Source organism: Clarias gariepinus, chromosome 3 (assembly GCF_024256425.1).
Source record: "Clarias gariepinus isolate MV-2021 ecotype Netherlands chromosome 3, CGAR_prim_01v2, whole genome shotgun sequence".
NCBI lineage: Eukaryota > Metazoa > Chordata > Actinopteri > Siluriformes > Clariidae > Clarias > Clarias gariepinus.
In genome coordinates this window covers 32966255-32990000 of record NC_071102.1, presented here as the reverse complement: position 1 = coordinate 32990000, position 23746 = coordinate 32966255, and the positions used below count along the sequence as shown (strand labels likewise).

The window sequence follows — 23746 nt, the reverse complement described above, 5'->3', positions numbered from 1 at the left end:
TTATGTATTTTCTGTTTTTGCATGAATATCTGTAGCTTTTTTTTTTTGTGCCATTGTTAGTTTTAGTGAGTACAGTTGAGATTCATGTTGGACTTGCAGTTGACATGCAGTTGACCTTTTTCCCTTTTTCCATGAAAATTACCTCTACATGTCCCCTGTAAACCCCAGAGCCACCTGGTGGCAGTGCTTCCTTCCGTCTCTCCAGACATCAGCTAAAGCTGCATCATTTGAACATCTCTGCTTCTCCTTTATTGCATAAAGAATAATAGCTTGATGGCCTTAATGGTGGCTGTGTTTCATCCATGTTCTGACAGTTGTTCCCCTCTCTCTCTCTCTCTCTCTCTCTCTCTCTCTCTCTGTGATTGGTGCAGAGCGCCCACTTAGCAGTGATGGATGCTTTAATGGCAGTGGGAGCCATGGAGACGGTGAGGGCGAGCGGAGGAGTGGAGAGACTCGGGGGAGAAGATGACTGGGAGAGAACGCTGCTTCACTGGGTCAACACAGTAAGTCTTCAACGCTGTAAAACCTCCCTCTCACTCACACACACACACACACAGTCAAACAAAACACAAATACTGTATGAACATCTTAAGATCTCACAGAGAACACGCAACATGATCTCATGCAAAACTAAGTCTGCAAACTTGACAAACCTGACGGGGCATCATTCTATATCCAGTTCAATATGCATATAGTACATGTTATGCACTAGAATACACACACACACACCCATACTCAAAATAAATACACACACCTACATGTGACATGTAATAGCAAACAGGACTATAAACACACTGTGTGTGGATCTTTATAAAAAGAAATACAACAAAATAAAGATGAATGAGATAGAAAGCTATTTTATCATCAGTATGTAATTTATTCTTTTTCATTTAATCAAAAAAAGTGATTTTGATATTGTAACACAATGGTAATTGTAGTCAATTAATATAATGAAATGATGGTTGGTTCAAGACTTTTTACTGTACATGACCTCACAGATATCTGTGTTTCTTTGATTGACAGCAGAAGGAGGATATTCAGGTCTTCCAGCCAGAAAACAGGGTTTATGTTGCTTGTTTGGAATCTCAGATACAGATGGCTGCAGCGTTGTTGGTATTCAAAGTCGCCCCTCCAGTTTACCTCTTGGTTTCTGGCATTTTAGACTAATAAGGCGAGATAGACCTCTGATTCAGACTCTTAGTTCGCCAAAAGGGCCAACATTCTGCAACTCTGGATTATACTGGATCACGGGTTAAAGATTCAAGCAGAACAAATTGCACAGGCCCAGTGATCTCTTTATTGAGAAACGAGACATGGCGGTGAGCCACGCATCGTCTGGGCCTCGCCAAACTCACGAAAATGACGATTACGCAACACTGCAAACTATTGCACACGTTTTACCTGTTTCAGTAGGAGTCGTGTGTAGTGCAGTCGCTGGTGTGTCCATGAGGACAGAATGGGAACAGTCAGTCATCTACACCACACCTGAGCACAGATGCGATTACAGTGGAGTCATGCTTCATTTTTGCTCCCTATTTCTTCCCATTTATTGTGAAATAACGGCTGTTATAACTAACTGTGTTCTACCGGTGTGTTTATTTTATTTATTAAAAAAAAAAAAAAAAAATTATTGCTTTTGCATACCTTTAAAATTACATTTAATGTTTAAGGTATGTAGGATTTATATGTATATGATAAAATAATGTCATATTGCGACAGAACAAACATTTTTAAAGCAAATCATAAACTCATAAAAAAGAAATTTTATTTTATTGATTTATCAAAAGTAATGTTAGGTCATGGAAATTAGCTTTCACCACTTAAAATCAAAACAATCACACTGCAAAATGTGGCATCTTGATAAGCGAAAATATACTGTGTAAAAAAAAAAATTATACATGCTTATTTCAGTCAGTAACCTTTAGCTTTGAGTACTCAGAGCCTAGACTTGAGCGTAATGCGTGCATCGCTTCAAGCGCGTCCCTTCTTACCCTGACACGCCCATCACTCTGGAATAGGGTCGATCTGGACTCATCAGACCACATGACCTTTTTCCATCGCTCCAAAGTCCAATCTTTATGCTCCCCAGCAAACTGAAGCTTTTTTTCCCTAAGAGTCTCTTTGTTTTCTTATAGACACACACACACACACACACAGATGTTCAGTCTCAGTCTTGTGCGTTCTCTTCACATTGTGTGTGTGGAAACCATTCTCATTTTATCTCCATTTGTAATTTTATCTTCTGACCATTTCTTTTACAGAGTTGATAGTTCAGTACTATCCTTCAAGTTTTTGATAATGTGTTGAAGGATTTTTAACCTAGTTTCAGTATTATTAACCCAACTCCATCGTTGTTTTCTGCAAAACAATTATCTGCCAATAGTATAGTATAAATTTTATGAAATTGAGATTCGACTGGAGAAAAATGACAAAAAAATAGATATTTGGTCCTCAGTTTTGTAAATGTTGTAGAGATTTGTTCAGCAATTTAATAGTGGGTCATTGTATGGTCTCTCTCTCTTTCTCTCGCTCGCGCTCTCGCTCTTTTTCTTTCTCTCGCTTGCTCTCTCGCTCTTTCTCTTTCTCTCTCTCTCTGTCTCTCTCTCTCTTTCTCTCTCTCTCTCTTGCCCTCTCTCTTTCCGACATAGTTAAACGAGAAGCTGAAGGCACGGACAGAGTGTGACCAAACCCAGCAGAGTACAGAGCCACAGCCTGTCCAGGCCTCGGTAAGACAAACCCCCAGGTTACGTACAGTCACAGTATCTCCTTCTTCTTTTTCTTCTTCTACTTCTTTTGTGGTGTGTTTTCCTTTTCCCCACTCTGGTAGACCTAAAAGCTCTCTTCTGTGCTCCTGTTTTCTATCTATACCCGCTTCACTCGTCTCGCACAGTGTCCCACCCGCTGGTACTGGAAACTTGTTCCTGTAAGTCTATCTCGCTCCCTTTTCATCTTCCATGCCATCACCCCTTTATCTCACGCAGTGGATCGTGACTTTAGTAATCGGCTTCCTTTCATTAAAAATGGTACAGACAGTATGGCAGAGACGTGTCGGGCACACACCCTTTTAATTGGATCCAATTAAAGCTCAGATGATTCATGAAGAAGATTAAATGTCAGAGGTTGACCCTGCATGAGCGAGGTGTGTTTATTTAGGATTGACACGGCCGTATGATGGAGATTTCCGTGAATGTAGGTAAGCCACATTCTGCTGGTGTATCAGGTGTTGGCTGTTCACACAGCTACCTCTGTTCAGATCTCATCTCGTCTCCCGAGTCCCCGCTTGTCCCACTTTCCTCTAACAATGTCCTCGCTGTTTGCTCCCCATTTCAGCCGACCTCATTCTCGTTGTGTTTGGCTGAGGTGCTCTGCATGGATTCTCACTCTTGCACTCTCTTTCTAAACATTAGAGTTAATTTAACAAAAAAAAGGTTCTTGTATTATTATTATTATTATTATTATTATTGTTTGCCAGGTTAAACTCTGTATTGTGTGTGCATGTGTAGTAGTGATGTGTGCATTTCTCATTTCTGTTTGCATTCCTCTTGCAAAATGATGTAATTTTGATTATTAGCGTAACCCATCCAGAGCTGTGTGTAAAACGGTGTATTGTACACAAGGCCTGGCTGATGCTGACAGCCTTCGCAACTTAATGCATACCACCTCCGTGCACATGTGATCACTTGCTGAATAAGGGAGGAGGCGATGATAAGGATGTGCCCTAAGCATAAACATGCATGAAGCCATTTCCTTGGTGATTGGCTCACTACATGCACTTACTACAGCATGGTATCAGTGCTTCTGTGCCTTTCTCTGAGCTGAACTTAGCTCTGCAAACCACATTATATTACAAATGATTACAAATACCATTTAACTGGAAATGAATTTGCTCCATAGCCTCATGATTTCTGTGCAAGTTTTGCTCCTGGCGTCTACTGTTAGTCTAATAAAGTAGTGGAACTGCCCCTACGATGGGGTCGTTCAGTGCCATCGGTTTAATCACATTGGGAATATGCAGAGTACGCGTTTCAAACCCAGCTCCAGATAACAAAACCTCATTTGAGGAAGCTGATAAATCCCCATTTCCTGTCGTGTGCAGCTCCGGTACAGGAAGGATAAGCTGCTGTCTAAGCTCCAGCCCTGTTTTCCTGCCGTGAATGAAGTGAAGGATCTGTCTAACGGCTGTGCCGTAGCCGCTGTCATACACTACTACTGTCCTGGCCTGCTGCGCTTAGAAGGTAAAACCATACGGCTGTATCTTTCATTCCACTCACGTGTCGTTATTTATTGTTCTCAGTCAGTCGTATCATATTCAGGTCGAAGTTCAGACCAAGTCTGTGAGTTGTCTGCTTTTTTTTTTCCTTTTCTTTTTTTATAACCGTATTAATCTTTTCTTATATCTGTCCTCCACCTTCTGCTCTTTTATTACCCTGGCCTCTCTCTCTCTCTCTCTCTCTCTCTCTCTCTCACAGATGTATGTATGAAGGAATCCATGTCTTTGGCCGACAGTCTTTACAATCTGCAACTCATTCGTGAGTTCTGTGAAAGTTGTCTGAAGAGCTGCTGCCCCCTTATGTTGGAGGACATGCTTTACAGCCCACCTGAATTACAGGTACGTCATTCCTGCTTTTGGCTCTTAAAGTTTATTGCATGTTCTGATCTTGATGGTAATTCTGCATTATTTCTTTCACAGGTAAATCTGCTAAGCTTTTTGGCAGAGCTCTTGTGTTGGTTTGAAGTGTCAAAGCCCGAGTTTGTTCAGCCTCTGAATGGCACGGAGCTCACAGGTTAGAGCCAGTGATTCTTTTAAATGCAGAACGGTCTACAGTCCTTTTGCTCTATGATATGGAAACCTTTCTCTAGATATTTTATACTTATGACGTTTTCTCCTTAGAGTCCTCTGGAAGGACAGAAAATGGCAACAGCGGTTCTGGCAGCAGGTACGAGACACCCAGTCTGCTTCTGATTTTTACAGCTGTAAGTCTGCTTAGCTTTTCCAAAAGGTTAACTATTAGTATACGTCTCTCCTTTGTTTCACCAGCTCTCCCTCCTTATTTAAAAAGCCATTCTTGCCAATATCCCCAGCCACACCAATTCCAGGTAAGCTGAATAGTGATCTTTGAGTCTTTGATCGTTCCCCGGGTCTTGTTTGTTGCTTCATGTTGTCGTTTTCATGGATCACTGGAATGTACTTGTTTAATGCATGCGTGCGTTTCAGCACCTTATGTGTATATCTATCCATTAACATAAGTCTGTGTGTTTTTGTGCATCTCGGTGTGATCAGGCTCTCTGACTCAGTCTACCTCAATGTCTCATGTAGAGGCAGCTGGACGATCATGGAGTAAAAATCCCCTCAGGTAGGTCTTCGTTTGACAGTTGAGCCATTTTATATGTTTGTTTTAACTTGCCGCTCGGATTTTGATTTTTTTCTTTTCCGTATGTGCCTAGTCGTCCTCTGTCATCTGCTGTGTCCTTCAGTATCCCCTTTGGTCTGGACAGTGATGTGGACATAGTGATGGGAAACCCTGTCATCATGCGCTCTGTCAGTTCGGATAACCTAAATCCTGCTGGACCGGCTGTGAAACGTGTCCATCCCACCCCTCCTGAGGACATCACCAGGTCTCCAGGACCTAATGGCCCCCATCGTCCGTCTTGGGCTTCACGTAGTCCTGCGGTGCCCCTCTTAGCTGAAGAGAATGGACTCGATGAGGGTGACGTAGCTGGTTTGCCGACCATCGAGGAAGCCTTGCAAATCATTCACAATGAGAGCAAAATGGAGCCACGCTCCCATCCAGAGGGCGCTCCTGATGGATTCTATTTGCACTCACCGGAAGACCCAGCCAGTCGTAGACATAATGGTAGCCCTTCCATCCTCAGTGACTCTGCTCCTTCTGGTGCAGGAATGCCACACAGGCCGGCGGGAAATGTGAACCGCACCAGACGGACATCTGATGGCTCAAGAGACGATGACTCTGTCCTAAGAGATGGCAGTGTAGACTCTGATGCCTCAGAGGATTTGCCAAAAGCTCAATCCACACCCACAACGCCAGCAGCTGGTTCTCGAGTGGCTAATTCATCTGGGCCAGAGACCCCAGACAGCGGTGTGAAAATGACTAACTTTGCTGAACGTAAAAAGAAACTGGCTCAGGAGCAGCCGATTCCCAGTGAGGACACACAGATGACCACCTGGGCAGCCAAAAAGATTCAGGAGAGCCCTAGCAAAAGTCCAGCACTCACCAATGAAATGTCTGAGCTTGGAGCAAGACTGGAGGAAAAACGCAAGGCCATCGAGGCTCAAAAAAGGCGTATTGAGGCCATTTTTGCCAAGCATCGACAGAGGCTGGGGAAAAGTGCCTTCTTGCAGTTGAAGAAAGAGCAGGAAGGTGATGACAAGGAAGAAGGTGCAGAGGTGGGTGGTGCATCCTCTGTGGAGGAAGACCTAAGACGCATGTCATTAGATGAGCGGCTAGCACGCATAGAGAATGATGAAGGGGATACAAAGCAGGAGAAGGAGCAGGGCGATGAGAGGGTACAAACTCCTGCAGAACAGACCTCTAAAGACAAAACAGTTGCAGGATCATTGGGTGACAAAACTAGTGTTCCGTTGGGTGATTATAACAATGCCGTGTCAAAACTAAATGCAGCCTTGAGCTCATTGCAGAGTGATATGCAGCGCTTGTCTGATCAGCAGAACCAGCTCTTGAAGAAGAAAATCCCCTCTGCCAACCAAGCATGGGTCATCCCACCCAACATAAAGAGCTCCACTTCAGCAGCAACTCCACGTCTGTCCAGGGAATCAACTCGTGACTTGACGCCCAACTCTGCCTCATCGTCACCTTCTCCATCTCGTAGGATCAGCTCTCAAGCAGTGCCCCCAAAATCGCCCGGATCCCACCGCCGGGCTCAATCTGCACCTCCAAAAAGCCCCAAAAATCAGCATTACTCAAGGACCGCAGATCCGAAGGCGCCAGCTCTGACCCGGGTCATCACCGCCCCACATAATGTGGACAGTATCCCTCATCGAAGGAAAGTATCCCCTTGGCAATGCAAAGACCAGACTTCATCTTCTTTCAGCATCGGCTCGCCAGTCCCCCAAAGCGACTCCCGTCCTCCCTCTCGCCCCCTCAGTGACGACCCGAGTGATGACCAAACTGTCTTCAGCCTGGAACTCGATGGAGGCTCCAACCATTTTCCAAGCAGGAAGGAACAACAAGGAGGCAGCAGTTCTGGTGCTCCATCAGAGTGTTCCTTTGAAAGCGACATACCAGCATCTGCCTTTGCCCGCAAACCCAGCAGCCTGATCGAGATCCCGTTGTCCTCCCTGAGTGGGTTTGGTGGAGATGATGCTGAATGTGGCCCTGATGCCGCCTCTGACTCCATGAGCGACCAAACCGACTCGGAATTAAAAGCTGGTGTTGGCTTTTTCTTTAAGGTCAGTGCAATAATACTGCCGTTTGTCTTGTATATGTAGCACGGCATGTGTTCATTATTATTTTTTTAAACCATTTGCTGCAGGATGAGGCTCGACCAGAGGATGAGATGGCTCAGAGGAGAGCTGCACTGCTGGAAAAGCAGCAAAAGAGAGCAGAGGAAATGAAAAGGAAGAAACAAGAGCAGGAACGAGAGAGGGAGACAAGGTGAGATTACATTATTTTGTTAATGTATTTTAAATAGAAAAGCATATTTGGGTGATGGGCAAGTCCTGTGTTTACACGGAAGTGAAGTTGAGAGGTTCCCTTTTTAAAAAGACATTAGATAGTGAAAGTTGTATTTAATGTAGTAGTTTGAAATTATTGACCCATTTGCTGTTTGTGAGATGAATCATTTCAATTAATATTCAATTTTATTTGTATAGCGCTTTTAACAATTGTCACTGTCGCAAAGCAGCTTTACACAATCAAAAGAATTATTTAAGTTTGTATGGAATGTGAATGTGTACGAATCAAAATGGTCAGTTTGTCCCTGATGAGCAAGCCGAGGGCAACAGTGGCAAGGAAAAACTCCCTGAGATGGTAATAGGAAGAAACCTTGAGAGGAACCAGACTCATTTGGGTGAAACAGGGAGCAGGAATTGATCTGCATTCATACTGTGTGTTAGGTGGCAGGCAGTTCAGCTATAACAGTTGATGTTAATTGATGTTAATATGGAGTCCATGTAGTTATCCGAGGCTCAGGTAGACTCGTAGGAAATTCCAGTCCTGAACTATCAAGCAACTGCAGCCATGTCATGCCAAGCCAAATTATGATTGCAGTGAAAACCTAGCTAACCCCGTCCCCTGTGTTGAAGCTACAGACCTGGGGACGTCAATGCAATGAGGAAATTTCATAATTATTCGCTAGTTTTCATGTAGTGAACACTAATAAATGATGCCTTCTTGGCTGTAGTAGTTGCAGCCTTGTTACAGTAGTTGTTAGTCACTATGTGACCGTTCCACAGCAGGCGCAATTCCATGGATGAGCTTGAGCGACCCCAGACGCCCAGCACACCTCCCCCACCACGCACTCCTCCAGCACACACTCCTCCTCCTGATGCAATTTCGCACAGACGCGGAAACTTCACTCGACAAGAGTACGAACGCCGCCATCAGCTTAAGATCATGGAAGATTTGGACAAGGTACTGCGCCAGAAGCCCACCACTGTCCGAGGTGTGAAGAAACAGCGTCCCAAAACCGTGTTCCGAGACGATTCAGGCCTCTCCCGCAGCCCAGCTAAAGGTTTGCTGGGTAAGAATTGTTGCCCAAACAGTTTTATTTTTTTTATACCTTTGAAGTTGCTAATCTGTTTGAAAATTCTTTTCTGTAGGTTCTAGACTGAACAAAGTGTATTCTCACTCCACTATGAACCTGTCCTCTATGGCCAATGACAGTGGGACACTTACAATTAGGAAATCCCCAAGGTAACGTATGGAGTCAAATGTATTGTGATCTACATATCTGTCTTCATCTTAGCCTTGGACCTGTATTTAAATATACAATGCACAGTTATTCAGTTTGAATAACTCTCACTTCCTGGTTTACAGTCGCTCTCACTCTCCAGCGAGATTGATGTCTCCAGGTCGTGTGGCCACACAAAATGGTGATAAAGACTGGGAGACAGCATCCGCCCTTTCCTCACCAGCTTCCATCCCTGAGTATACTGGTACAGTATTACAGGATTTCACAAGATTTCTTTCAGAGTGCTAGAATTTTGGGTTATAATCCTCTATAGTCATTTTCCTTTTGTCTCTAATGATTCTCCTTTTCTGGTACAATATGATTTTATAACTTATCCATAAAATATTCATATTTATTTTTTCTTTTCACTGCAGGACCCAAACTGTATAAAGAGCCAAGCTTCAAATCCAATAAGTTCATAATCCACAATGCTATCTCACGGTGCTGTTTGGCAGGCAAGGTCAACGAACCGCAGAAAAACAAGATCATTGAGGTGAGAGACCTCTCAGTCATCCTCATCAGTTTGTAATGTTATTTAAGCTCATTGCATGCTTACATTTTTCACATCCATTCCTTAGGAAATGGAAAAGAGCACTGCCAACCACTTTCTCATCCTCTTCCGGGATTCCAGTTGCCAATTCCGGGCGGTTTACACCATGAACCCGGAGACGGAGGAGCTGGTGCGTTTGACTGGCATCGGCCCGCGGGTCATCAGCCTCTCCGTAGTTGAGTCGATCTACAAATACAGCTCTGACCGCAAGCAGTTCTCGGTCATTCCATCTAAAACCATGTCTATGAGCGTGGACGCTTTCACTATCCCTGGCCAACTATGGCAGACCAAGCGACCCGGGACGCCCAAAAAGCTCGGAACACCAAAGTGAAACTGACCGAGAGTACCTGAGGTGTCCTGAATCTTTTCTGCCCCCTCTTTTAGCAGCAGAGCGGTTCAGAATTGGAATTGGTGCAGCTGCAGGATGGTGGAGTTGTTATTCAAAAATAATCCTCAGAGACCTATCAGCGACGCTTGCAGGACTCCTCGGTGTGCTCCAGATTAAAAAACAAAGAAGGAAGAATGCCATTTTTTGTTCATGTCGTCACACCTCTTAACAGCTTGTACAAAACCCCTGGTATTCATGTACTTTTCATGCTAAAACAATAGATGAAGTGACTATCCTCCATTTGATCTCCTTGGTATGACCTAATTCAGTCATCTCAGATCATCAGTGTGGGATGAAGCACTAAATAACATTAAGACTAAACTAGCTGCTTTACTGGATTAAATCAGAGCATGGTCTCTGCCTCCTCTTTTATATACTGTCCTCTTTTTTTTTTTTGTTTTGCTCTAATCGCAAAACAGTCCTAAAACTAGACTATGAATGTAGGGCACAAGCCAGCCAAGGGCTTCTCATTTTGTCTTTTGTCATGCGGGACTGGGATTTAGAAATCTTCCATGATTTAGGGTACTTGGTGATGCTTCTGTGCCTCTTGCGAACTGTTTAAAATATGTGATGTATGTGCCTCTCTCACACTCACTCTCCTTCTGCCTAGCCCTTACTCTCACTTAAAGTAGACTTCTGGATGTTTTTTTTATTATTATTATTATTATTATTACTACAAAATCTTCTTTTGTTAGATTTCAATGTATCTAAGTTGATCACACAGGCCTCAGGCAAATCAGTTTTGATTGATCAAGAACGTCCGGACAACAATCAACTCGAGATGCGCTTTTACATTAATAATAATAAGGTATTTCTATTCTACTCGGCTATAATAATAAAAAAAAATGAATGGGGAAAAATACTTGTAATGTATATTATGAATGCTGTTAATGTTGATTGTTTTTTCATTTTTCGACAATGATTTGTATATGGCGAAGAGAACATTTGTAAGATATGAAAAAGCTGCCATGTGGCTTCAGCATTATCAGTTTAGAGAGTGAGAGTGTGTGTAAATGTGTGTGTGAGGGAATGGAAGAGTTATGGAAACTAATAAGGTGGGAAGGGTTAAGAAATAAAGATTGAACATCTGCAGAAATGTTTTTTCTCTTATTCAAAGGTTGAAAAGTGTCTCAGCGAACACGGAGCCGACAGCACTATAGAAAATATAATAATAATTATTATTATTATTATTATTATTATTAATATTATTAGACTGATGCTGGTGTCTTAAAATTCTACAGTGCTATCAAGAACGAGCCTAAATCATTGTGTTCGCTTTATTCATTTAGCTTAGTGCGAGTGGGTCACTTTTCTTAAGCCAGAGGATTTTTTTTTTTTAAAACCCTAAAAGCTGATCTAAGCACTAGAACAAGTCCCCTGCTTCCTGTTTATATTGTTCCTTTGCAGATCTGATGTGAAGATGTGAATATTTTTGTACAGAGAAATATTGTGAAGGTGTTCAGTAAGAGTATAATCGTGCGAAGTGAATGATGTGTGTGTTCGCGTGCATGTGTTGGTCCGTGTAAAAGAGTGATGTTATGTATAGTGATAAAACTGGAGTCAGTGCAATTGTCTCATAGAATGTTATGTCAGCAAAAGGTTTATTTATTCGCATGGGACTAGCTGGAATTATGACTTTCTCTTTAGTTTTGTTTCAGGTTTTATTATTTATGTTGTGGTGAGGTGGTGAATCATGTTTATTTCATACTTTAAAGGCATGTTGGCCACTTCCTTTTTTTTTTCATGTCACCATATTTGTCAGTCCAATCGTCCTGTCCTCCCGATTTGTTCATCATTACAGATCTGTTAGCTTCAGCGCCTGGATCTGTTTAATAAAATCTTTTTTTTTTAAATCATCCTGTTCATTTTTCATTTATTTTCATTCATTCTTTTGTGGTATTTTAAGCATGCATAAATATTTTATATCATTTATATTACATAATTCTACATTTCATTTTAAATAAAGGTTATACATTATCCATTATGCATTACATAAAACATTTCAAATGTTTACAAGCAAGTCATAAGATTTGACTTGCCATATTCATTTTATTTTTTTTCTTTCATATTACAGTGATGTTGAATTTTCAATTCCGAGTGGCCACATGATGCTAATTCATTTTTATATAACCGCAGCCCTGAGTGTAATTCCATGTACAAGTCAAATCATAGGTTTATATGTACACAAATAGAAATCTAAGAATAACCAGATTAAATATGTTTAATAAAGAACATTATGTGAGGGGCGTTCAAGTCAAAGTGGGACTTTTGATGGCACTTCAAATAGAGAAAGTAAAAACTCCCTTTTGTGCCTTTATAAAATCCCCTGCTACACTAATGCACTTATCCCAGCGCTTCACTAATACTTGGATACCATCAAGGTAGAACGTTTTCTCAGTATGCCAGGTCAGACTGACTGCTACATCTCTAAAACGCGGGTCTTCCAGGAATTACTAAAATGTGTAAAAATAGCTTGAAGTGAAGTCAGGACTGTACAGGAGTGCAAGGGGTGTACAGTACTCCCGGACAGGTGCGTCTCTTCCGCAAGTAGGCGGCAAGTTATCTGTCGATTTAACAGATAACGGGAACTACTGTCGTGGGCTCCGAGCCACCTCTGCCTGGATCGTCAATCACAGGCGTATGGCCTTCTTTAAAATGTTCACACCATTGAAATGTTTACAATCACTTTTACACCTTAATTCACCAAAATTTATATCAAGTCCCAGTTTGACTTGAATGAAACCCTCGTACATCATTGAACTGATGAGCATTTATACACAGATGTGTTTAATATTTATGAAGTGAATCTCTTGTGTTAGTTGTAATTTGGGAAGTTTTAAGTCGCTGGAAAATTTGCAGGGTTACAGCCTTTTTTTTCAAAAACTTTTTTTTCTTCGCACCATAAGACTATATACATAGCATTAGAAGAATACAATATTTTTGGATGTGCTGTTGTATGGTGAAGAATCAGCCTTGTGATTACATTATCTTTGCTTTATCATACCACCCTGTTGTTGATTAGGTTCCAAACATTGAAGCCAACTTCCATGTCAAACATTTTTCCTCCCCAAGCATATATCCTTATTCCATTCACATACTCATTTTACATACACTTTCTTTTGTTGTTGTTGTAAATATAAAATGCCAAAAACATGACAGTTGGTTTTCAGGGTTTTATTTGGACTGCAGGAGTGTTTAGCAATACTGTCAGGGTTAAAGTGTTGTTTTTTTTTTTCTCCTTGTCCTGAGTCAAAATGTTAAGGACCTTAAAACAGGAGAAAAAAAAGTCACAACAATTTCTGAAAGTGCAAAAAAGAAAAGCATTATTCTTCTGTACAGGATGTGCTTCAAGATGGTGTCAGGTATGCTTGGCGTGCAGCATCTCGGTAAGCAGGGAGTTACAGGGCAAGTCCCCCAGCAGGTGGCGCTGGTACAGGTACTCCTCTACCTGCAGGCTGATGCTGCGTACTTCAGGCAGCCGGAGCAGCAGCTGGCCGAATTTATCCGACTGGCCTGGGTGTGTGTGCAGAGTGTGGTCCATCAGAGCCCTGTTCACCCGCTCCTGGGTGCGCTCCACCTGCCTGCGGTCCTGCACAGATTTCACATCTGTACCACACACACACAAACACAAACACTTTTGCTTTAAAAAAAAAAATTCTTTTCACTTTTCTATAAAAATAATTCTAGGTTCTAGAGTGTGTACCATCTGCAGGTGTGTTAGATAAACACAGGTAATAAACTGAACATTTTTAGAAGCGTGTTTAGGTTTTAGAATCACACACCTGGGTTGAAGAGCACCAGATACTTCAGACACACAAACTCCTGTCTGTCCAGATGAAGAGCCCTGAGCTTGGACACCAAATCCTGCGCTCTGGACACCAGACTGCTCAGTGTGGCCCCCGCCTGCGAGAGCACTGTCAACACCTTAATCTGCAGAGGAAGTAAAACACACAGGTGGGGTTTGCACATTGTAACACTTTGTGTCTTGTTTTGATGCAGAAAATGCTTGTATTTATAGGTATAGTATGTGCATGATGGCCAAAAGTCATTAAAGAAGTACAGCTATTTTTTATTTTCTTTTAGGGGAAAAAACATCTGGTTAAGAATCCAGGTTATATTCAGAATAAAAAAAGAAATATGAAAAGAAATTTGATTAAAAATTGCTTTATCAGGTTAAATAAAGTAATATAGGTAAAACATAAAATTAAAATAAATTAAGGTTAAAATAAGGAAAAATTATTTAGATATGTAAAATATCACATGAAAACATCAGGTTAGAAAATTGTGAAAGTAAAAAAATCTGATTTAAAACTCAGATTAAAGAATACAAGGAGACAAGAATTTCTAGTAGTTAAAAATACAGGTTGAGAAAATTCAGAGAAAACATTTAGGAAACTCCATAATAATAATAATAATAATAATTAATAAGCCAGGCTCTGATCAAGCTCGACCTTGGACAATCACAACACACCCCTGATAATAGAGACAGGCTTCACAACCTTTTACAGTATCGTCATCCACTGATGTCCAAAATGCGGAGATTATTATTGAAGTGGATCCAGTCAGTAAAACCTGAACAGTAATTTGTAATGCATGGCAAAAAATGCATAAATTTGACGCATTTCCCTTCACATTCTGTGTAAATTTGAGCTACACTTTATAATGACCTGTTGCCCTGTGACCAGGTAGATGCTACCGTCTCTCCCATAAGCCACCTGGCGGCACAGATGATCCAACACCAGCAGTTCACTCCAGCAGCTCTGCAGCAGCACCATCTGATCCTCCACCTGCAAAACATCACACACCAGGTACAAAGGTGATGTAAATAATCCTATAAAAAGAACTAAACAGTAATTAATAAATCTGAGTCAATAATTTGTATAACAACCTTTTGCTTAAAATACAGTCTCAGGTATAATGTTTGCAGTTTTATAAGGAGATTAACTTTAGTTTTACTGAACATTCTGCAAAACCAGCCACAACTATTGGTTTTATGTATATATACTGTACAGGCGTATCTCAATAAACTAGAATATCATTGAAAAGTTGATTCATTTCAGTAAATTTAATTTCAAAAGTGAAACTCATTTATTATATAGATTTATTACACACAGCCTGATATATATTTAAGTGTTTATTTCTTTTGATTCTGATGATTATGGATTTTATAGCTAATAAAACCCAGAATTTCCTATCTTAGAAATTTAGAATATTGTGGAAAAGTTCAATATTAGAGACTCTGACGTCACACTCTAATCAGCTAAGCAACACAAAGCTTAATTCAAGGGGTCACTGTGCTGCCATCTAGTGGACAAATTTTGTGTAGCAACTAGATCGTAACGTAAGACAAAAGATTCTGTGTACATTTTCTTTCTTTTTCTTCATTTATTTTTCAAAAAGTGAATGTAAAGTTCATTGTGAAATGCAAATAAAAAAAAACAAAAATCTCCAATATAATCACTCAGTCACGTGTTTCCGGCAAACGCAATTCTTCCTTGTGTCGTTGGTCACGTGACTCTCGGGGATCCGTCACGCGCCTCGAAGCGAGGCTTCATTTGGACACGCCCCCTTCTGCTGGATACACCCTTGTGAGCCCCTGCGTCTTATAGTAACATCACTAGGTCTATCCAAGCACATTTATGGAAAGTTGAGTGAAAGGAAAAAATGTGTTAGAAAAAGGTGCACAAGTAACAGGGATAACCGCAGCCTGGAGAGGATTGTTAAACTAAGTCCATTCAAGAATTTAGGGGGAGATTCACAAGCAGTGCCCCGGAGCTGGAGTCAGTGCTGCAAGAGCCACCATGCACAGATTTATCCAGGACATGGGCTACAGCTGTCGCATTCCCTGTGTCAAGCCACTCTTGAACCAGACACAACGTCAGAGGCGTAAAGACATAGACTAAAGACAAAAAGGACTGGACTGGACTGGACTGCAATGTTGCTCAGCGGGCCAAAGTCATCTTTTCAGATAAAAGTAAATGTTGCATTTCATTGGAAAATTAAAGTCCAAGAGTCTGGAGGAAGAGAGGTGATGCACAGAAAGTTGCTTGAGGTCCAGTGTAAAGTTTGTACAGTCAGTGGTGGTTTGGGAAGCCATGTTATCTGCTGGTGTTGGTCCACTGTGTTTTATCGGGTCCAAGGTCAGCGCAGATTTCTACCAGAAAGTGTAGAGCACTTCAGCTTCCCTCTGCTGACCAGCTTTATGGAGATGCTGATTTCATTTTCCAGCACCTGCCCACACTGACAAAAGTACCAATACCTGATTCAAGGACCATGGATCAAGGACCTGTGCTTGATTGGCCAGCAAACTTGTCCAATAGAGAATCTAAGTGGGATTGTGAAGAGTAAGATGTGAGACACCAGGCGCATCAATGCAGAAGAGCCTAGACTGCTATCAGAGCAACCTGGATTTCCATAAGACCTCAGCAGTGCCACAGACTGATCCCCTCCCTGCCACGCCGCATTGCTTTGCAATAATTCTCGCAAAAGGACCAAGTATTGAGTGCTGTACATTTTCATACTTTTTAGTAGTCCAACATTTCTGTATTAAAATGGACTTAAGTGATCAAATTTTCTAAAATACATAATTTTGGATTTTTATTAGCTTTTCATCATCAAAATGAAAAGGAATTAAGACTTGAAATATATCAGTATGTGTAAAATAAATCTACTATATATATATATATATATAACTTTGAACTGAATTACTGAAATAAATAAACTTTTTAATGATATTCTAATTTATTGAGATGCACCTGTGTGTGTGTGTGTGTATAAACAAACATTAAAACGTCCTTTAACATATAACTTTTGAAATTATTGATACTATAAAGATTTATCTTACTCACAATATAAATATCTAAACATATTTACAGGATGAGCGACAAATAGAGAAAAAGAACTACCTTAAGTTCTTTAAATAACACACAGTTGCGCGCCCACTCCACCAGTCCGAACAAAGTCTGGTCGGCCATTTTACACATGATGCTGAAGGTGTTGAGGCAGTCGTGTTTTCCTCGGCTGGCCTGCTCTCTCCGCAGGCTGGCCACCACTCGTGAACAGACCTGCGACTCGTCTGGCTCGCCCTGCATTAGCTCATTCAGGAAGGCTGTGTTAGATGAAAAGGGGTCGGAGGTCAGGGTTGGGGTCAGGGATGGAGATGGTATTGGATCTGAACAAGGGGTCAAAGATGCCGGTGTGTGTGTGGAGCTAGAATTGAGCACAGGTGTGGAAATGGTGCACAGAGTAGCAGGACTATAGCTGAAAGCCATTTCTTTTTTTTCTTGAGGGAAACCGTGGAAGTTGGGGTGGTAGAGTCCAGCACAGGAGAGTGATGGGGCGGTTAAAGCTCTGTCTCTGCTTAATGTGCAGTCCAGAACCATGAGCTCTGGTTGGCTGATGCTGGGAGGAAGCGTGTGTGGTTGGTGAAAGGGCTCAGAGCTTAGCGGAGTTGGAAAAGCCCCAGGCAGGAGGTGGAACTCATGAGGCTGTAAGGGTGCTTGAGGTCTTTCCAGTTTGATCCTGTAGGGACCAGGGTTTGCTTGGTGATATCCTCCTCTCTGCTGTTTCAGTTGCCTGTCCCTCCGGTACAGAGGTCCGAATTTGTTCCGTCCGCCCCTCATTCGGTCTGCCCGTACAGCTGTGGACATTTCAAAACAACAGTTATTTTAAAGCCTTTTGCTGACAAGCCCTGCCCATTCCACAGCAGAACGAACATGGGTATATGAATCCTATTCAAATCCTTTTCAATTTTGTGTTGAATTGGGATTAAGTGCATAACACTAACCCGAGGGTGGTTTGGAAATGTATTGGTTATTGATCAGAATTTGTCAAAATCCTATATACAGCCTTCATCCATCTTGAAAGGACCTTCTCAGTAAATAAAAGCTTTTTGTACAGTACATTTCCTGACTGGTTTATCTCCGCCATCTAAATGTGCCCTTGGTTTATGGCCTTAAAGATAAATGGAGGACAGAATTATTCAACTTTCGCACCCTTTATCGTGGATCTGATGTTAAGGACAAAGGCAACCATCAAACTTAGAACTGTGACACATCAATTTGGCAGAGAACAAGGCCTGCTGATGATCACCTCTTGCTTCACCCCTTCATAAACTGATTACAGTGACACGCACACAATAAATAATGCCCCAGACTGAGGAGGGGTAATAAAATGTGTTTGTAGAAGATAAAAGGAAAACAGATACAGTAACACATATTATCAAAATATATGACCATATTTAGTACATTTTTACATTAGTTATGAATTTTTGCAACTTGCCCTGTCACAAATGTCACATGTTCAAGGTCTCGCTTAAATATAAAAGCCATTCTACACAGTTATTTTGTTAAATGCGTTATGACACTGAGAGTTTGTATTGAGTTTATAGGAATTCTCTGAATGCCTCCTTTCACACCTCTTAAGCCTTAGATCCCTTGCGCCCAAGTGTGTAGTTGGATGAGGAACCAGGACTTTGAGCCAGACCCAGTATCCATTGCACTCAGGATACCCCTCAATGAGCAGCAAAATTATATAATGCCAAATAAAATACCATTTTCTATGTACTTTGAGTATTTTTCACATTTCTCCTTAGACAGTTTCTTTGCAGAAATATAGCTAACCAGAGGAGATAGAAATAGAGAGCTGCTTCCTTTGATTGCTTCTTTTCTTTCGTTATTTGGCTGAAAAGTCAACCCTATCAACATCCAGCAAGTTCAATGAACTCAGCTGGCACCGACGAGTGCCAGGCCTCAGATGCACCAAAAAACTACAAGTTGGATTTATCATCTATGTGTTTTAGGGTCCTGACATGAAGCTTTTGAAGCCTGAATTTTCTGCCTTGCATGAGTGTGTGTAAATGGAGGAATGAGAGGCCTACCCTCTCTCTTCATGCCCACAGCTAGACACTTCTGAAAGCGGCAGTAAGGGCATCTCTTCCTCTGTGCTGGGTCCATCGGGCAGCTCTGCCTCTCTGCACAGGTGTAGCGCTTGTTGTTCTGCACAGAGCGCTTGAAGAAGCCCTGAAAAACAAAGAGAAAGAGAGAGAGAGAAATGGTGAGAAAAGAAGAAGGAAGATGTACAGTGGTAACTGGTGTAGTGTAATGTCTAAGGAATTAGTGATTATAAATCTGGATCACAACTATCATTCATTTTGTTTAATATTGGTTAGTTCAAACATCTGTGGTCTGACTTGCCTTACAGCTCTCGCATGTCAGCAGTCCATAATGATATCCTGACACCCGGTCACCACAGACAGGACAGGACTCCTCCGGCTCTTCATGAACATCAGGCTCTGGCTTCAAGTCCCTAGCTGTGAGATATGACATGAAGGAGAGAAAATAAACCTAAATGGCTTTGGGTTTAAATTCATGCTATGAGATGATACAGTACATGTCTCAAGGTCATCCTCAGGGTACATCCTCAGGGTACATGACATGCTGTGACAGAAAAGATTCACTATTGAGAGAAGTTTGTACCAGGAAAAATGGGTTAGAAGTATTTTTTTTTATCAGAAATGTTATCAGATGTGTAGCATCTGCGCCCGGTGGTGTGGTCTGTGTCCCAACCAATCTCAGAGAAGGAGGCGTGGCCTTTTTTGTATAGATATAAAATGAGTAAGGTCTCTGTGGTTATTGCTGCCAGTAAAGGTGTGGTTTATGGAAAGGAGATGAGAAATGAAGTCTGTATTCTCTGTTTACACAATACCTGTCTATGTGTTCTCCCCATGCTTGGTGGGTTCTTCGGGTACTCCCACAGTCCAAAGACATGCAGATTACGCTAATATGCATTCCTGCATTGTGTGAATGAGTGTGTGTGTGCCCTGCAATGGATTGGCACCCTGTCTAGGGTGTGTCTTGTCTCATCCCTGATGTCCCTTGGGATAATCTCCAGGCCTCCTGTGACCATGTACAGGATAAGTGGTATAAAAATTAAATGTCCTGTGTATTGTGTTTGAGTCCACTTTAAAAACGTGATCTCAAGCATGTTACTGCGTACTCAAGCAGGGTATTAATCAAACCTGACCGCATACCATACCTGATAATGAAAGTGGAATGCCATTGTTTAGAATGTGACCACATCAATTGTCTCCTACAAAATGTGTGTGCAGTACACGGCCATAATTGATAAAGCATCAAGGTATGTGAGAGAGTCGCATTTTAAAAAAATATTGATATTATCCATAGCACAAAAAAAAAATTTGGATCATTGTGTTAATTTTACAGCTTGCAAAACGAACAGATACCCACTTCCACCTGCTGTATAGTAGAGTGTAAATCCGCAAACATATAATAAGTTCTCGCCTATCTGGCTGAAAAGTTGTGCTAATTAGAATCAGCTGGATGGAACAAATATATGGCAAGACTTTTTCCTGAAGCCGAAAAAGTCCACCTCTGCACAAAATGACTTAAACTAGAGTGAGTTGTGAATTTCTGTACATGATAGGAAGCAATCAATCAGGCATGGATTAAGTGAGTGACATCTTGAGTGAGTGCTGTTGATGTCTTTTTGAAGCCAGATTCAGCAGGTTTTAAAGAATCAATGATTTCATACTAAATATAGATTTTCTATATCAATTTCATTGCATTAAATAACAAATGATTCTTATTAGCTTGATTATTATTATTATTATTATTAATAATAATAAAAAAAATTGTCATTAAAACATTAAATTTCATTTTTGCCTCAATACGTTTGGCTATCACTGTATTATATAAATCTGTATTCAGTCAGTGTCTAGTATTCATATTTAATAAAAAAAAAATATATATAAAGAAATACGAGACTTTTAATAAAGATAAAATGTCTTCTTTAATCTAGTGATTAATCCTTGTGCCCTTGTGTCAAATTAACCCATGTGCATGACCAAAATAGATTTTTACAACATTAACTTTTTTTGAGCTTGGCTTAATTTATTTAATGATAAAGAGGATGATAAAAATACTTGGTAATTTTTGGGTTTTGTGTACATTTTGTCTTTGTCTTTTACCCATTGTTTACATGTTTACCTATCAATTAAGGGAGCTATATTAATATAGTAGATTAATAATGTTAGAAAAACATTGCATATAATTTATCATAGATTAAAATGAATGTTATTGAAAGAAATGTGACACAGTGGTGTTAAGTACAGAAGTAAAGATAATAAGTGATTAATATGATCGCTTATTATTAAGCAAATTAATAATATTAGGCTTCCTTTTTTTAAATCATACATAAATAGATGGATGATTAAGATTAAATTCTGCTTCAGGACCTAAAGTATTACATGTATTAGGTTTGCAGCCTACTCAGTAAATTTGTTATTTAATTATTATTATTAATAATAATTGTAATAAAAAAACATAAAATGCGTAATGAATGGTCTTCAATCAAAATGAAACGAAGCACATTTCAAATTCCACGCTGACATGGCACAATACACGAATCAATGTATTCCAGTGCCAAATCAGACAATCAGACAATCTCCGGCACATGGACATGCACTTACAGGTTGATGGTCCCTCTTGCATTGTCAGGTCCAGAGTGTTTCCAGCAGGGTGTATGGTTGGGGACTGGAGGGTCCTTGGTTGAAAACCTGAAATATTCATGGTCCAGACGAGAAGCTGGGGTTTGCCAGGTGCAGATGCCCCCAGGGACGAAGAGAGGCACAGGCTGACCTAAGTGCAGAACAGCTGGCGCAGTGTGGAGGCCTGCTGGAGGACTTTGCTCCATGCTGAGGGTAATAAACCTGCCTCTGGCACACCTTCACAGACTGCAGAGAGAGAAAAACTCACTGCACAATGTAACACAAATAAAATGGTGTTCCTACACATTCTATGTTGCTGTACTATTGCAAATAGTATAATGTCATGTAATAAATCTGTTTTTGTATTAATTTTTTTTTTGCATTTAGGGTACTATGCTGACTGGCAGCGTACCTGGTATATTACACACCGTTCAATACACTGTGCTACTATAAGCCTATTCCACTATAATATTATATATATTTATACATAGGCTACTTTTAACAAATAGTCATAAAAGTCATATACTGATAATTATATTCATTTATTTATTTCACAGTTTAAATCTTAAAACAAGCTTGAATTAATAAAGCCATCCTAAGAAACTTGGATCCAAGTAAAAGGAAATATAATAGTTCAAGGGTGACAGATTACCCTGAGTCAGACATCTGACATAGATTAGCAAAGACTAGTTGGATAGCTTATGGCTTTTATCTAAAACAAAAGACGTCTGTTAATATCCTCCAACAAGGACGTAATGGAATGGAAAATATGACTTACAATAACCACGTAACAAAGATATAAAAGGAAATAGATTAATTTAATAAAAAGAATAACACTACGTTGACAATACATGACTGAAACAGGTCAGGTCAAGATTTTCAGTTAATGTTATAAAGTAGAATTTTTATTATTTTTTTATATTTAAAGCTGTACTTATTTACTCCATTAATCACAACAAGGTACAAGTGGGGATGGGGATCAGTAGGTAGGAGGGTCACATCAAAGCTCTGGCGTTTCAAGTTCATGTACATGTACATGTACATGTGCAAGTTCCATCCTGAGCTCGTGTTAACGTAAGGAATTTCATTGATTCATTGATTGAGTTTTTCTCCCAAAAACATGTGGGCAAATTGATTAGCTACTTTAATAAATTTGTAAAAATTATAAATTATTATTAGATTATTATTAATTAAAAATTAGATTTTTTAAAATTTTGTTAAACTTATCCATTTACAATGCTAAATTAATAAGTAGAATATTGTATAAAGTCTGCTGATAATAAAATAAATTCATACAACTTCACAAGATCACATGATATTTGTGTGTGCTGTGGTGTCTGGTGCTGTGCATTGCAGGGGCTTTCATGGATCAGACTTGTGTATCCGGCACATCCCTTGGGTACTCAGTCAGATTAGGATCTGGGGAGTTTAGAGGCCAAGTCAGCTCTTTGCCTTTGCCTTGGGACAGCATGGATGTTATTGGCCATTTGTGCTGCCTTGGCTTTCCCGTGGGATCAGACCAGACGAGCTGGCTTTTGGTCTGCGAGGTTTACAATATCAGGTTTTCAGGTGAAAGATACATGATGTTTCTTTGTCCAAACCAAGGTACAGTTTAGAGGTCATTTTCTGAGTATTGTATGTAAATGATAAATGCAGAGAGAAAACACTAAGTACTTTTCTGTGGTATAAGAAGAAATTTTTATACGTTTCACAATTTCAAACTAAACAAATCCATGAAGGAAAGCAACAAAGACTTCATTTTTTATTTTGTTTAAAAAAGAATAAAAAAGAGAAGAGTAATACATTAAAACTTAGGAAACTTTAAGATTTTTTCAACTTAAAATTAGTTTTGTTAAGTGAGGACTTTTTCCCCCAATTGCAATAATAGTAAAAAGACCGTGGACAGCTTCAGATACCTCTGTGTACATCACGCAGGACCTGTCATGGTCCTGTCACATCAACATCGTGGTGAAAAAGGCCCGACAGCGTCTCTACCACCTCAGACGCTTGAGAGACTTCAGACTGCCCTCTAAGGTGCTCAGGAACTTCTACTCCTGCACCGTAGAGAGCGTCCTGACGGGAAACATCACAACCTGGCATCATGCAGGACAGACGTGCTCTACAGAGGGTGGTGCGTTCAGCTGAGCGAATCATCCTGCCCCCAATCCACAGCAAGCGGTGCTGGACCAAGGCCAGGAAGATCGTGAAGGACCTCAGCCACCCCAAATATGGACTGTTCTCTTTGTTAAGCTCTGAAAAGCGATTCCGCTCCCTGAAGGCCAACCCAGAGAGACTGAGGAGGAGCTTCTTCACGCAGGCGATAAGGTCTCTCAACCACAACACCACCCAGGACTAATACCACCTTTTTTAA

General features: G+C 40.6%; 2 protein-coding genes across 6 annotated transcripts in view; one reads left to right on the top strand and one right to left on the bottom strand.

Annotated features, from left to right (window-relative positions):
• The window catches only part of camsap3 (calmodulin regulated spectrin-associated protein family, member 3), a 40663-nt gene extending 29619 nt beyond the window's left edge, over positions 1–11044 (top strand). Inside the window, exons 3-18 of one of the 4 annotated variants that reach the window (XM_053492407.1) lie at positions 372–503; positions 2649–2726; positions 2891–2923; positions 4097–4235; positions 4470–4609; positions 4691–4784; positions 4892–4937; positions 5039–5097; positions 5282–5354; positions 5446–7429; positions 7513–7634; positions 8438–8721; positions 8801–8894; positions 9018–9136; positions 9306–9424; positions 9510–11044. In XM_053492407.1, the coding sequence (XP_053348382.1) occupies positions 372–503; positions 2649–2726; positions 2891–2923; positions 4097–4235; positions 4470–4609; positions 4691–4784; positions 4892–4937; positions 5039–5097; positions 5282–5354; positions 5446–7429; positions 7513–7634; positions 8438–8721; positions 8801–8894; positions 9018–9136; positions 9306–9424; positions 9510–9812 (3819 nt within the window). In that variant the 3' untranslated portion in view covers positions 9813–11044. Of the gene's footprint in view, positions 1–371; positions 504–2648; positions 2727–2890; positions 2924–4096; positions 4236–4469; positions 4610–4690; positions 4785–4891; positions 4938–5038; positions 5098–5281; positions 5355–5445; positions 7430–7512; positions 7635–8434; positions 8722–8800; positions 8895–9017; positions 9137–9305; positions 9425–9509 lie in introns of all 4 variants that reach the window. The other 3 variants (XM_053492406.1, XM_053492408.1, XM_053492410.1) reach the window with 3 other exon arrangements.
• A 1984-nt stretch (positions 11045–13028) lies between these two features.
• Positions 13029–21549, bottom strand: nr5a5 (nuclear receptor subfamily 5, group A, member 5). Of its 2 annotated transcripts, none has more exons than XM_053492436.1 (7): positions 21358–21549; positions 19064–19179; positions 18748–18889; positions 16775–17508; positions 14537–14656; positions 13652–13799; positions 13029–13475 (listed from the first exon to the last, which is right to left on the bottom strand). In XM_053492436.1, the coding sequence occupies exons 1-7, from the start codon at positions 21455–21457 to the stop codon at positions 13228–13230; spliced, it is 1608 nt and encodes a 535-aa protein (XP_053348411.1). In that variant the 5' UTR covers positions 21458–21549; the 3' UTR covers positions 13029–13227. The 2 variants fall into 2 exon arrangements, with proteins under 2 accessions (XP_053348411.1, XP_053348412.1); XM_053492437.1 differs by having other exon boundaries at positions 13246–13458.
• Between the last annotated feature and the right edge of the window lie 2197 nt (positions 21550–23746).